The following is a 13,588-nucleotide window of genomic DNA, read 5'->3' on the forward strand; positions in this document are numbered from 1 at the left end:
AGAAAGCCCGTGTACAGGCTGCTGCTGACTTCACCTGTGTGCAGCCTGGTACCTGCAGGAGACCCTGTTCAGATGAGCGAAGCTGCCATGGAGGAACATAGGGAGGGAGGCGGTCCCATAGGTATGCCGGACCAAAGCCGTGAAGAACTTTGTATGTAATAACTAATACCTTGAACTGAGCACAGTAAACGATGGGTAGCCAGTGGAGCAACTGTAGGATGTTCATGCTCCTGCTCACTCCTGATAACAATCGAGCTTCAGCATTTTGCACTAATTAGAAGGGGAGGCCAGTGTATAGAGCATTACAATAGTCAAGCCTTGATGTTACCATAGCATGGATCCAAGTGGCCAGGTCAGCCATCTTCCAGGCTAGAGTGAGGTTGTAGAAAGCATTTTTTGCAGCTTGTTTATGAGCTTCTTTTGTATTATATGTTTAGCAAATAAGTTAATAATCATGATTACAGCACTTAAAGTTGGATCCAACCACCTTTGGCAGCCACCAAAAAAGGCTATACTAAGAATCTGGGACCTGCACGGACAAAAGCCATGTGGGACTGGGCTGCAGTATGAGAAGAATTGGGTGAGATGGAGTGAAAGGACTGGCTGTGTTTTAAAACTTTTTTCTTGCCTTGGCCTTGCAGTGCTCCAGTAAGGCAATACTTCCATGAGGCACTGCCATTTTTGAAGATGGAGAATTAGACATGAGTCTACTCATTGAGTCCCTGGCAGAGCAGAATTTGAACCCAAGTCACGGCCCAGCATGTATTACACACTAAATTGCAGAGTCTTGGTGGTATTCAGAAAACAAATTAAAATTCTATTTTATTTTACAGCACTGTATTTCTGTACTTCCCATTTGACTAAGTGAACTGAGAACAAATGTGGTTCTCTGTAATATGTTAAACCATTGAAGTAAATAGCAAGAGTCCAGTAGAAGTGGTATCTGAAGAAGTGAGCTGTGACTCACAAAAGCTCATACCCTACCACAAATTTTGTTAGTCTTATAGGTACAACTGGACTCTTGCTCTTTTCTACTACTACAGACAAGACTAACACAGCTACCCATCTTGATCTATGTTAAGCCCTTAAAACTCTTTAGCTATTCCCACATTCTACCAGTTGCATCTTGATTTTCAACATGTACATTATTGAAAACATTCTACCTTAAAAAGGAAGCATGATCTGGAGTGAAATTACACAATAATCTAATCATTCCCTTCATTTCATTTCCCTTCCTTTCATTTTACTTTGATAATATATAGTCAGTCTACTGTAGCACATCCCAAGATTCCCAGTAGTTCTTCTAAGCTTTCTTCTCTGAAGTAATTTCTTTTCCAAAGCAGTGAAGAAACTTGCTCACACAATGTAACAACTGTTGCAGTTTTTACTTTGCAAAATGAGATTTCCTGTCAGCTCTGAATTTAGGGATTTTGGACAGTAAAGTGCCAAATAATCTATCTGGGATTCCACTAAACATCTGTTCAAGGTCTGACTGAACATTACCAACCAGACAAAGAGTTTGTTAAGAATACAATCAAGGTAAAATATAATCGGTGAGCCTTCTAAATTTAAGGACCCAAACAAATATTTCTTAACCCTCTAATTTAATGTTTCAGCTCTGTGGCATTTGGATGATTCTCGGATGATGTTTCAAAAACATTTTTTACACCATCTAGTGGCTGAAAATGAGTGATGCAGGTGTCGAGAGACAGTAATGTGTAAAGATCCAAAATGGTGTCATAAATTCAACTTCAGCTTGATCTTAGCTATTGCTTATTATTTTCTGACTATATATCAGCTCCCTGTTGACATTAATCTTGAGGAAATCTCATTCTGCTGATAAGGAATTAAGTGTAAGTATTATATGTTGTAGGAAGAATGCAGTAAGAGTCAAAAGATAAAGTGCTTGAGCAGACACAAAGCACTATTTCAACAGAGAACATTTAAATAACAACAGGGCAAGTTAATAATGAAAGTCAAAATATTTCCTTGGAGCTCTTGCCAGTAACTTCTTTGTGGGAGTTCTGCCAAAAATGCCATCAATTTTTAGATACTTTTCTCACCATGTCTTCATATACTTTACTCTCAGCATTAGTATTGGAAACAGCTGCAAACTGATTACAAAAACAGTAGGACTGGAGGGTTTTTTTAAAATGATCATATACAGCATTTGGATTTGTCATTGCCTTTGTGTTGATTGAGTTGATCTGATTGTGTTGGATTCACTGCAAGTGCAGATGGATTCATGTAATGAAACTTTCTTTTCCCCTTTCCTGCTGCATCCTGCTCCTGAGAGCCAGAGTACTCTTCAGAACAGCCAGGGTGAGGGGCTTTGGCCATGGGGGGGGGGCGGGTGGCTCTGCAGTGTGAGGCATCAAGAGAAATCTCAATCAGGCAAAAGATTTCTGCTCGCACAAGCAGCAGCACTTAAGTGTCAACCCATTGAAAACAGGTGCAATGATGGACGTGAACTCCACACAAGAAAACATATTGAGTAGTATTCAGTATCACAAATTTCATATTATTATTATATTACATTTCTAATGTAATATAATATAATAAACTTATAAAGATTTTGATGGCAGTAACTGGGACCATTTAGTCACATCAGTGTAAGTTTGCCCTTTGTGGTCCAAATCCAGGAAGCATGTATGTGAAGAGTAAAGTGACAAATGGAGTACATGTTCATTTTTGTTGTTGTTTTCAGCTATATTTCCTATAAACAGAAAGTTTACATGATCATATTCCTAGACTTTTAAAATACAGTGTTAATCTTTTATATGTTTCCAGATTAGTGGAATTTGTAACCCAAGTCCTAGTGCCACAAAAAAAGTTATCTTGAATACCTTCTTTTATTATCAGTCAAGTGTCTTGCTGTCTTTATCTAAGTTTTTTGTGAAAGAAACATCTAAAATAGTACATCCATTTATTTGACACTCATGGCTGACTCAGAATTTTTTTATTTATTTATTTATTTATTGACTCAGAGTTTTTAAAAAGTTTATTGACCAAAAATGTATTTGGGTTTTTAAAGGAACTTTACCCCCATTTCTGGCTAGGTTCAGAAGCCATGGGTACATAAACCTCAATTCTACCAGTACAGCAGAATCTCCAATCTTACACCATCATTTGAGTAGCTCACATTAGAGGGGCTCCTGGTGATGTACCAAGTGCCTCATTCTGTGGTGCTGTTAGATGATCAGCTTCTTTTGCCCCTAAATCTTCAATCTGATCAAATGAGGAGGAGTCTGTAGGCTGACCCATGACAATAAAATATGACAATGACACATAATTATATAGAGTTATTCCCTGCCATTGTTTGGGTGGAGCCTGAAGCAAATGAACAGGCAGCCAGAGCAAAAGGTTCTGTCAAGAACTTTGCTGCCTGTTGTCCTTTTCCTGGGTATGGAGGAGAGAAAGTTGCTATATCATTGGGCCTGGCAGGATAGACTTTTTCCCCCCAGGTCTTTTGCCTTCTCTTCCAAGATGAGGCATGGCATGAGAAGAAGGGTCTGTGCTCCCATACTACAGCAGACTTTATCCTCCCCTCCCCTTTTTAGCTCCTGTTTCTTCCTTAGAAGTGAAAAGAGAATGTTTGGGGAAGTAGTAAACCAAATGTTTAAATTGAAGTTTACTTTGGAATGTCAAGTATCTCTAGAGTTAGTGCCTCTCCTTCTAAGAAACAAGTATATAGGATATAGCTTTAACTTGCTCATCATTTAAGCCAGGTTAGGCTTGTGGGCATTTTGGAAATTTTGAGAAAGTGTAGTGGACACTACCTCAAAATAGCTGCACTGGAGGTGAAGTCAGTTACAAACTCTTGGGTGGTTCCAGGTTAATTGTCCTCCTGTGCCTGAGACAGCTACTTCCAAATAGATGTTCATGGCAAATGCAAAGCCTATGTCTCTTGGGCTCCTCTTGTAGCACCTCCTGCTCCTGGGAGGTGAAAATAAGCTGGGATCAGCTCTACAGAATAGATGAGGCTTTGTTTTAGTTTCCAAAGAAAGAAGAGTTTTTCTTCCTGTATGACCACAGAGAGCAAGTCATCCCCAGAGAAAATCTGTGCCTATGGTCAGGGTAAGGATACATGGCTGTGGCACACCTGACCAGGATAAGATCAATGTTTTGCTTGTCAGCCAACTGGTAAGGAGTGAGCCAAAGCTGCTTGATTCTTTTTCTATTCCCTTCAAAATCGTTTGGATTTTATCTCCAAGATTCAGGGAGCACATTGGTGGGCACTAGGCTCCCCAGGCACTATACTGGAAACCCCTAATTTAAACTAGTATAAAACTAAATAAATGGAAGTCTCTGTGAGTTTAATGGGAAATTAATCTGTTTAGGGGCAGAATGCTTATCCATCTGAAGACCCATGCTAAGCAAATAAGATTAAAACACCTTAAATTCAAAGTGTGGAATCAGAAGATTTGTCATATGAGGTGGCAAAGTGTTTTGATTGGCTGTTGAAGAAAAGTACCACTGAGCTAGGTAGGTAGGCAGAAACCCACCTGCAGTGGCCTACTCTATAATATATTAAAAGAAGCTGCCAACAATGTATTTATCTTCCCTCAGAAACATGTATGCATATTACAGTGTCTCTGAACTGAACCTTCTAAAGAACCCCAGTTACCTCAGTTAATTTTACCTTTTGTGAAACCATTTGAAAGATCAGAGTCTTTGTGGTCTAGTTAGAATAAATAAACAGGTAGATAACAAATAATATTGTTCATTAGCCAGTGGTAAGGATGTAGCACCTGGGGCTTTTTTAGTTTAGAAAAAATGTGTCTGAGGGCAACATGGGAGAAGTCTACAGAATTATACATGGTGTAGGGAAAGTGGACAGCTAGAAATGTTTTCTCTCCCATCATACTAGAACTCAGGGTGAACCTCTGAAATCAATTGGTAATAGATTAAAGACAGACCAAAGAAAGTGCTACTTCACATTAAGTGTAGTTGACTAGTGAAACTCACTGCCTCAGGATGTGGTGATGGCTTGGATGGATTTAAAAGGGGGTTGAAAAGATTTATGGAGGGCAGGTCTATTGGTGGCCAGTAGCCATGATAAATTTCAGATGCTGCAGAGCAGTAAGCAAGAAAAGACTGTTGCCGGTGGAAGCTTGTAGGCTTCCAATAGTACCTGTTTGGCTGTTATTTGAAATAGGAAGCTGGACTAGATGGACCATTGGTCTAATTCTGCTTGGTTATATCATTATGGTTTAATGAGATCACCCATATTTAACTAAGGAAGCTAAAATACTGCCTTTGCTGTTTGGCATGAATCCACAATTTGTTGCGCTAAAGACGCAAATGCAAATAAAAATCTATAATTCTGTTATTAGCGTGATTCAGATTGCACTGAAAATGTTGCCAAAGGTTGCAGTCCTCACATAGTTAAGCAGCTTGGATCTTATTTGATGTTGATAGGATTTAAACAATTTAACTACATGTAAGATTGCAGAGCATATGATTACTTTTACAGTGCAATCCTATGCAGAGTTACTTCAGTCTAAGCCCAGTGAATTCCACTGGTAAATATTCAGGAATCTGCACAAAGAAATTTCCTGGTAGGTTAGAGAGGCATTTTAGGAAGAAGAAACAAATGTGTCTGGCTAATTTAGGTGCCTGTCACGGATGCCTTTACAAATGCCACTCTTGGCTATTTCCTACTTTTACTCCCCCGCCCCCAAAAGTCAGAAAGTATTTTTCTTCCTTCCCTTCTTCCCTCCACTTCTTCCAAACATACACACGTTTGCCTTTAAGCAATTCATTATGTGGTTCTTTAATTTCTTTGGAGTGTTATTTTCATACAATAAAGCATTACCGTTCTCCTGGATCTTGATAGCATTTCTACAGAAGGAGAAAGAAGCTTTGTGTTGGTAATTACCTAACATTGTCGGGAGCTGACTGCAGGCCTCTTCCTAGTGATAACAGAATAACCACATAATGTAGCTTTATAGTGCATGATTAATAGAAAATAATTACACATCCTACAAAGGAATGCAATATTTCTTATAAATTGACTGGAATGGTTTCCTGCAGATTAAAGGACTCTTCATTATTTTATCAGTCTCTCTGAAGTGGAGTCAATTGCCAGAGCCAAAGCTGATGGGAAGAATACACAGTGTACCTGAATACGCAACCAGATTGTAGGTTTAGTCATACCCAAAATAAGGTATAAACAAACCCCAGAATACTAGGCTTCTACTTAATCTTTCATATTTTGGCCAGAAAGCCATTTGATTGGTGCTGTGAGTTCATTTGTTTTAGAACAAAAACATTGCTTTTAAATTCCCAATCCCGGCTTAAATTTCTGATAAAAGTAATCTTAGCAAGCTTGAGTGACTTGGTACATTTAAGGTGCTCTTCCAATCCCTAAATCTCGTACTTCAACATATTTTAATTGCTGTTTTCAACAAAAATTTAGTTTGCTAACTAATAGATCTCAGGGTACTAGAATCCATGAAGTGCTCTAATGTGTGTATTTCCCATAAAAGTGAATGTTAAGAATTTCCTTTCTTCTGTACATGCTTTTTGGTGCAATAAGTAGCATATTACTTTCAGGGTAACCTGGATCAATTGCCTTTTATTGTCACTGTAAGTAATGTATCATAACAGAACAGCAGCATCAGATTAGATTTGGAGTTGCAAGTTACAATGCAAGTTGCAAGCATTTTAAGAAAATGCTGTAAATACATTAACCAGTTAAAAAGGGGTCACTCTGCAATGACAACTTCAACCCTAAGGTTAAAGCACTGCATTTCCAATAAAGCAAGACTGTGTTTTCATTCCTACTTCAGAGGCCATAATTGGAATTCATGTTGCTCTTGAGGCTCATTCCACGAATAGTAATGATAAAGTAAAAGCATCTACATTGTGGTCTTCTCCCTCTTTTCAAGTCTAACGTCTGCAGCAAATCCATAAATTAGCTTACTAGACTGTTACATCACCAGCCACTTTATCTTTAACGGTTAGCTTCATTCAAGAGCATGAAATAGTATATTCCTAAATTGCAAGCAATAGAGATGTTTCAGAAAGCAACATGCTTTTGTTTTAATTTGATTGGAGGCTTCTGAATTTGGTTTTCCAAAGTGCCTGTTGTTTTCCAAGTTCATGAAAATGTCTACATGGACTATTACCAGGCTGTAAATTGAGCACAGTACTTTCATTCATTGCCATTAGTCAAAAAAGGCCTTAATGATCCCTTAACGAAAGCTCTCCACAAACCTCGTGTTGTTTTGCTCTCTGCCCCATCTATAGAAATTTCCTCTCACCCACAAACCCAAAATGGTAGGTTTCCCTCCCTTTATCCTGGAAAGCTTTCTTGGCTAGATTCCTCAAGCACAGGTGAGAGCTGGCATCATGAGTGATTACTTGTTTTTTAAGTCTGTAGAGACATAGATTTGTGTATTTAAGCCGGCTAATGTGGAATAAAACATGTGTTTATTAAACAAACACACACAGCTGGAACATCTGAACCCCTAGTGAGACGACAAGCTCCTCTTGCCTTTAAGGGTTTTGGCCCCAGAACAATCCCTCCCAATGCTGCAGTAGGAGTAATTCGCATCCTGGCAGAGCGGCCCAATTGCTGTATGCTCGGATGAACCAGCATCATTCACTGCAGTGGGGAAAGGGGGAATAGCACTTCTTCATTGGCGCTCTTTCGTTTCCCTGAAGGCATACAATTTGGAAAACAGAGCCTGGGCATGCTTCATGGTGTAGATATTTCACTAAATGAGTATGTTTAGTGCATCATGTGGCTTTTATTGCCTGTCTTATGTTTTTAATATTGTAAGCACCACAGAAGAATTTAGTAGTCTGCTTTTTAAAAAAAAGACTGGTATACCCATTGTGAAAAACTTCTGCAGTGAAAAGTAATGATTCAATTAAAACCTTAGAAATCGGCCATCTTGTGTATCTGAGAACAAACTTCTCCTAGCATTTCAATGCTATGCTGACTATCCTTCAAAAAGGAAAGCTGTAGTGTACTCTAAGAGTTTCTCTATATGAGACATCTGTCACGTGAAGAATGTGTATGTATCTCTCTCTACATGAAACATCTGACATGAGTTGGGAGTTGCAAAGTTAGCCAGGAAGGCAGCACGGCAAAAGCTTTGCTATACACTGGATCTGTGTGAAGGGGCTGTGAAATGCTAGAAGGGAAACTTCAGCCCATTATAATCCAAGTCCAAGCCCGTCTCTGGGCTGCCCTCTGGCTGCGATCCCACACAGTTTTAGACTAAAGAGGTTAAATTGACAGAGCCGTTGGGGAGGCAAAGATGAAATTAACAAACCCTCTGAGGAGTGATCTCCACCAGCTCTGTCTTTTTAAACTACGCTTCCCAGTCTCCCTACACTTGATGAACATGCTCCGAGGCATCTCGTGTAGCTCTCTACACGAGAAACCCTGAGAAACTAGACATCTTCTGGCTTGTGTGAACAGCACTATCTTAGTTAATGGAGAAATGTAGGCAGCATGCCTACGGGCTGAGGACTGGAACTGGGGAAAGTATATGTGGGGATAAGAAATATTGTAGGAGTATTAGATGGCTGAAGGAAGCTATTGCAGGAATATAAGCAATTTAGCACTTTGGAGCATCCACCACATTAAAAATTATAGAAAAGGATAGGTAATGCTAACGACATGTTGCAGCAAAATGATGATTTTCTTGTATACCATGTGTGTATTCTGCTTTCCTAGACTATTATATGGTCACTGACTGTTTTTTTGAAGACCTCGTTTTTAATACTGCTTTTTGTGTATACAAGGGTGCAATTTAGCCACTGGAAGTTATTGAACTGCTGGTAGGCTTGATCTTAATAATATTTCTCTTAGAAGGACAAAAAAAATAAATCTGGATCCTGCACTGTTCTTATGTGGTATTGCTTCTGGAAAATAAATAAATAAATAAATAAATCCTTAAATTTTATGTATTTGTTTTGCTCCAGATTGATCTCCCTACATCTAAACACATTTCAGACCAAAATAACATTAGTCAATTGTCAGTCATATGAAAACTGATAGAATTTTTGGCATAATGCAGTAGTGGGCTTTGAGAAGGTTGCATGGACAGCAATATTCTAGTGCCTGGACTTAAAGCATTTGCTAATCCAGGTGCTTTACAGCTTACGGCTATATCACTGAATGGATCCCAGCTGATCTTCATACCTCATTATAAAGTATTCATTTTCAAACAGCAGCTGTTCGTATGGTTTTATTAGGTTATTAAAGGAGGAGAGCTGGAATATGTGATAGGGAGTATGAAATACTATGAGGGAGAAAAGTAAGTGGTTTAGAAACTATTGGCTTAGAAGTTCACCTAATAAGCAGCAAGAAATGTAATTATATAAATTATTTGAATTGCAAAAAAAGCTTAAAAATGAAGTTTTCATAAATCATGTGTACTATAAAAGTTCCCACCAAACACAAACATAGATGCAGGATTTCTATTAAAATGGTTGGCACCTGTGTGGATAACAAAGCTGCAAAACTGGGTCACAAACTGACTGGGAAGGAGGCGTTACATACACTTCCCAGGTAGGCCCTCCCCCGCAAAAAAGACTGTAAATTAATCTCTCAAAAGCAGGACAGAAGAGGAATTAAGTATGTTCCAAGAGGGACAGAATGTTGAAAACAGTGTCATTTAAAGGGTGAAAAGAAATTAGTCTGCTCAATCTTCAGAAAGTTTTTAGAATCCCGGAAAGGGAGATTTCCAAATTGCTCTCTATTCATAAATCATTGTGGAGGCTCCAACCTTATTTCGGCCAATTATTGTTGGGAGGTGGTGATGCTTTGACATTACATGGCATAACTATATATTAATATATTCTTTTTGCTTATTGGGTGAACTTCAGCCTGTTGTAGGAATCTATTGGTTGTTAGTAATCCCCACCCCTACCCCGGACAGAGTAATAGATAGCTAGTCTTTTAAAATGTAATTTGCTTCTCTGCCTAACTACATTTCAGGTGCTTCAGAAACACATAAACACGCAACTCCTTAATGTTTTAATTTTCCATTCATGCTCTTGTAACTGTATGTAAGGGGGAAACTTAAGAAGTCACATGCAAAACTCTATTGCGTTTATATCAGACTAAAGGTTAATATTGCATATTGTTTTCAATTAGGAGTACAATAGATTTGGCTGGTGGGTAGGAGAAATGAAAGGAACCATTGGCTTGGTGCCTAAAGCCTACATAATGGAGATGTATGATATTTGAGAGGCCCGGGTAAGTACATTTTAATTCAATCTTCTGTAATGGCTTACATGTTCTGTTGTTTCTGTTTCATACAGATTTCTTTTCCTGGAACCTTTGCAGAAGTTTTGTTAACAAAGACAGCAGCCAACCCCCACCCCCCAAACAGATCTCTAGTTTTCTATCAAGTTAATTAGTGATGTATCCTACCCTTCCTGCAAACCACTGTGTCACCTTCAAGCTTTTGAGGGTACATACAGATGTAATATTAAATTTATAGTTACCTATTTTTCTTCCTGAGCCAGGCTCCCTCTTATAACATACATGACCAGGCAGAGAGAGACATATTCCAATCTTTATTTTTAAGATACATATAGATATTAATAAATGTGTCCCCTTTTGCCCCAAAGTGCCTTGAAAGCCCCTAACAATTCCTGAAACAAAAACAAAAACAGAACAGCAAGCTAATTTTAAAATAGCCTGTAGTGTTTTATACATTTAAATGTTCATCTACGGGGCAGGGGAAGGGGAGGTGTTACAGATTTCTCCAAGGATGAAATGTGGGAGAGTGGGTTTATGATGTGATTGATGACAACTAGGGCTGTGCTATTCGGGTCTCGTTTTGGATAAAGATACCCGAAGCGGACCCAATTCGGCAAGCTTCAGTATTCCCGAAGCAGGGCCAGCATGCTGGCCCCCGCTTCGGAATACTGAAGCAAAGCTTTCCGAAGCATTCAGAAATGCTTCGGAAAGCTTCGGGGCTTGTTTAAAGGGCCCCGCCACTGCTTGCAAGCAGCGGCGGGGCCATTTAAACATCAACCCCCCACCTCCCCCCCACCTACCTTGCGGTGGCTCCGGGCCATCTCCTCTGCCGCCACTGTCTGAGCCTGCAGGGTGGTGAGGAAGGCCAGAGCCACCACCTCCGGCCCTTCCTGCCCCTCAAATGGCCGCTGCACCGTGGCATAATTATGAGGGGCATAATTTTTAAAAACTATAAAATTGATGATTGATTTTGGGCTGTATTTTCCATTTTGTGAATTCAAATACTGATCTTGTTTGATTCTATTTTATCACAAAACCACCGGGATAACCCAGAGAGGTACAAGAATAAAAAAAGAAACACCTTAATATCAATTTTCAAAGCTGTTTTTGCTCATTTATTCTATGATTTATTCTATTTATTCTATCTATTTATTCTATGATTCTATTTTATGCCAATAAAGGGACTGACTGAGCAAGTGAGTTTTTAATTTAATTAGCCATGGTTTTTACCTCTTGATCTTGAAAATAAAACCAGTCAAATGAAGCATTGTTAGAAAGCTTTTCTCAAACAGCGGGAGATGATCCACCATTTTGTGACAGGGGCCTTGTAGGTAGTCACTGGACAGCCATCAATGAGTAGGGACACATCACAGAAGACTGAGGGGGTTCGTTTCTGTGTTTGGTATTGGAATGGACAAATGGTCTAGAAAAAAAGACAACATTCTGCACTAAATCCTTTCATTATTATAAAAGATATGGAATCCTTTTTGTGATCATTGGTCATAGAAATTAAGCCCTTTGTTATGCACTTAATTTGGTGTGTCTACATAGAGATTCTAGAGCTGTGAGGTGGTGTTTTCTTATACATAATTGTCCATTTTTTCTCCACATCAGGCACATTCTACACATCAGACAAAGACTACCATCAAGCTTCCAAACAAATGCCAATGTAAAGTATCTCCAGTGCAAGCTCATCAAGCTTTCTCTGAATATTATGTAAGTTCAGTCACTGTGGTGATGAGCCACATGATAAGGCATTATACTTTTGTAAAGTAGGCACAAACATAACTCGCATAAGTCTAGCTGAAATGAATGGGGGGAAGATGTACAAGAACTCTGGATCATCATGTATTCATTATGTTGTGTTTCAGGGTTGTTGTTGTTTTTCAAAACTGTATTGCTTGTTTTGTATCAGCATTATTTTTCAACTCTTATCAGATTTTTTGCTTATTTTCAGCTATCCTGAACCTATTGTATTGTTTATTGAATGTCCCTTCCATCGATCATATTGACTTATTCTGTGTAATTCACCTAGAGTCTGTAAGAAAGGCAGACTATAAATGAATGAATGAATGAATGAATGAATGAATGAATGAATGAATGAATGAATGAATGAATGAATATTTCAATATAAGTTATTGGTAGAGTTGCCAATATTTAAACTGGCATCACTTGCTGTCCTTTTTTAATATCAATTTGATCTGCAAACAATTACTAGACAATATTATTAAACTCCTTGTCATGAACAGCTTCAAATGTGCATTGCCACTCATTAAACCTCTATTAAAGGGACAGGGCAGTTTTTCTTTGTCCATTTGGCAACCTTGGTTATTAGACATTTTGTGTGGATTCTTCTTTCTACTTTGAGAATCCCAGTGGCATGTACTTCTACTTTCTACATGTGATGCACAGCGACTAATATTTCTTTGTTGAATTTTCCTAGTCTCTTTGTAATGGTACCTGTTATTTTATTTACATGATTTGTGTGCTAAATAGATTCTGATGAATATTTTATAAAAATTAAGTTAGTGAAATTATGGTAGCAGATCATTTTAATGTGAAATATAATACAATACAATAGCTTGTTTTAATGTAATTGAAGAAGTACTGTGTTGCTCTTTGTAAAATACCTAGTGCATTTCTACATGTATTTGCCATTTATCATTTCTATATAATGAAGATTTTGGTATTTGTACAATGCATTTTCTCTTCACAAAATCAGATCTTCCATAATAAAGATATGTCTTGGCTAACAGAATACTGTACTACATTCCTGCTCAGATGGTGAGATCACATTGGCTAGCTAATGAGGATATTATTTAAACTTAGATGCTTCAAGTGTGTTGAAGAAGGAAGGTATACCTAAGGTATAACTGTCCTCTAAACAAGCTAAATAGCATTTGGTTTGGAAATGGTTCATGGAGATGCTTTGGTAAAAGGATAGCGACTATAGACTATATTGCTGTGTACTATACTGTGTTGTTGTAAGTATGCTACTATTGGGTAGTTTCTGCATCATTTAATGTATCATGAAATTGCTTCTGGTTTGTTTCAGTATTGTTTCATCTCTGTATCAGATTTCTGATGATTTCAAGTTTCTGCAATCCATACTTTATTGTAATATTTATTGAATATTCCAGCCGTTGATCATTTTGACTCACACTGTGAAATCTTGCTTGAGTATCAATTATGTAAATAAATAAATAAAAATTGATGTAGTTTAATTGGTCTGCAGAGCCCCGTGGCGCAGAGTGGTAAAGTGCAGTATTGCAGCCCAGGCTCTGCTCACGACCTGAGTTCGATCCTGGTGGGAGCTGGGTTCAGGTAGCCAGCTCAAGGTTGACTTACCTTTCCATC

At 38.4% G+C, this 13,588-nt stretch overlaps 1 protein-coding gene across 1 annotated transcript in view; it reads left to right on the forward strand.

Annotated features, from left to right (window-relative positions):
* SKAP2 (src kinase associated phosphoprotein 2) overlaps positions 1 to 13,372 on the forward strand; it is a 198,355-nt gene extending 184,983 nt beyond the window's left edge. The window contains exons 12-13 of the mRNA XM_054991951.1: positions 10,121 to 10,222; positions 11,846 to 13,372. Of these exons, the coding sequence (XP_054847926.1) occupies positions 10,121 to 10,213 (93 nt within the window). The 3' untranslated portion in view covers positions 10,214 to 10,222; positions 11,846 to 13,372. The remainder of the gene's footprint in view (positions 1 to 10,120; positions 10,223 to 11,845) is intronic.
* The last annotated feature ends 216 nt before the right edge of the window (positions 13,373 to 13,588 follow it).

This window comes from Eublepharis macularius, chromosome 11 (assembly GCF_028583425.1).
Source record: "Eublepharis macularius isolate TG4126 chromosome 11, MPM_Emac_v1.0, whole genome shotgun sequence".
Classification (NCBI taxonomy): Eukaryota; Metazoa; Chordata; class Lepidosauria; order Squamata; family Eublepharidae; genus Eublepharis; species Eublepharis macularius.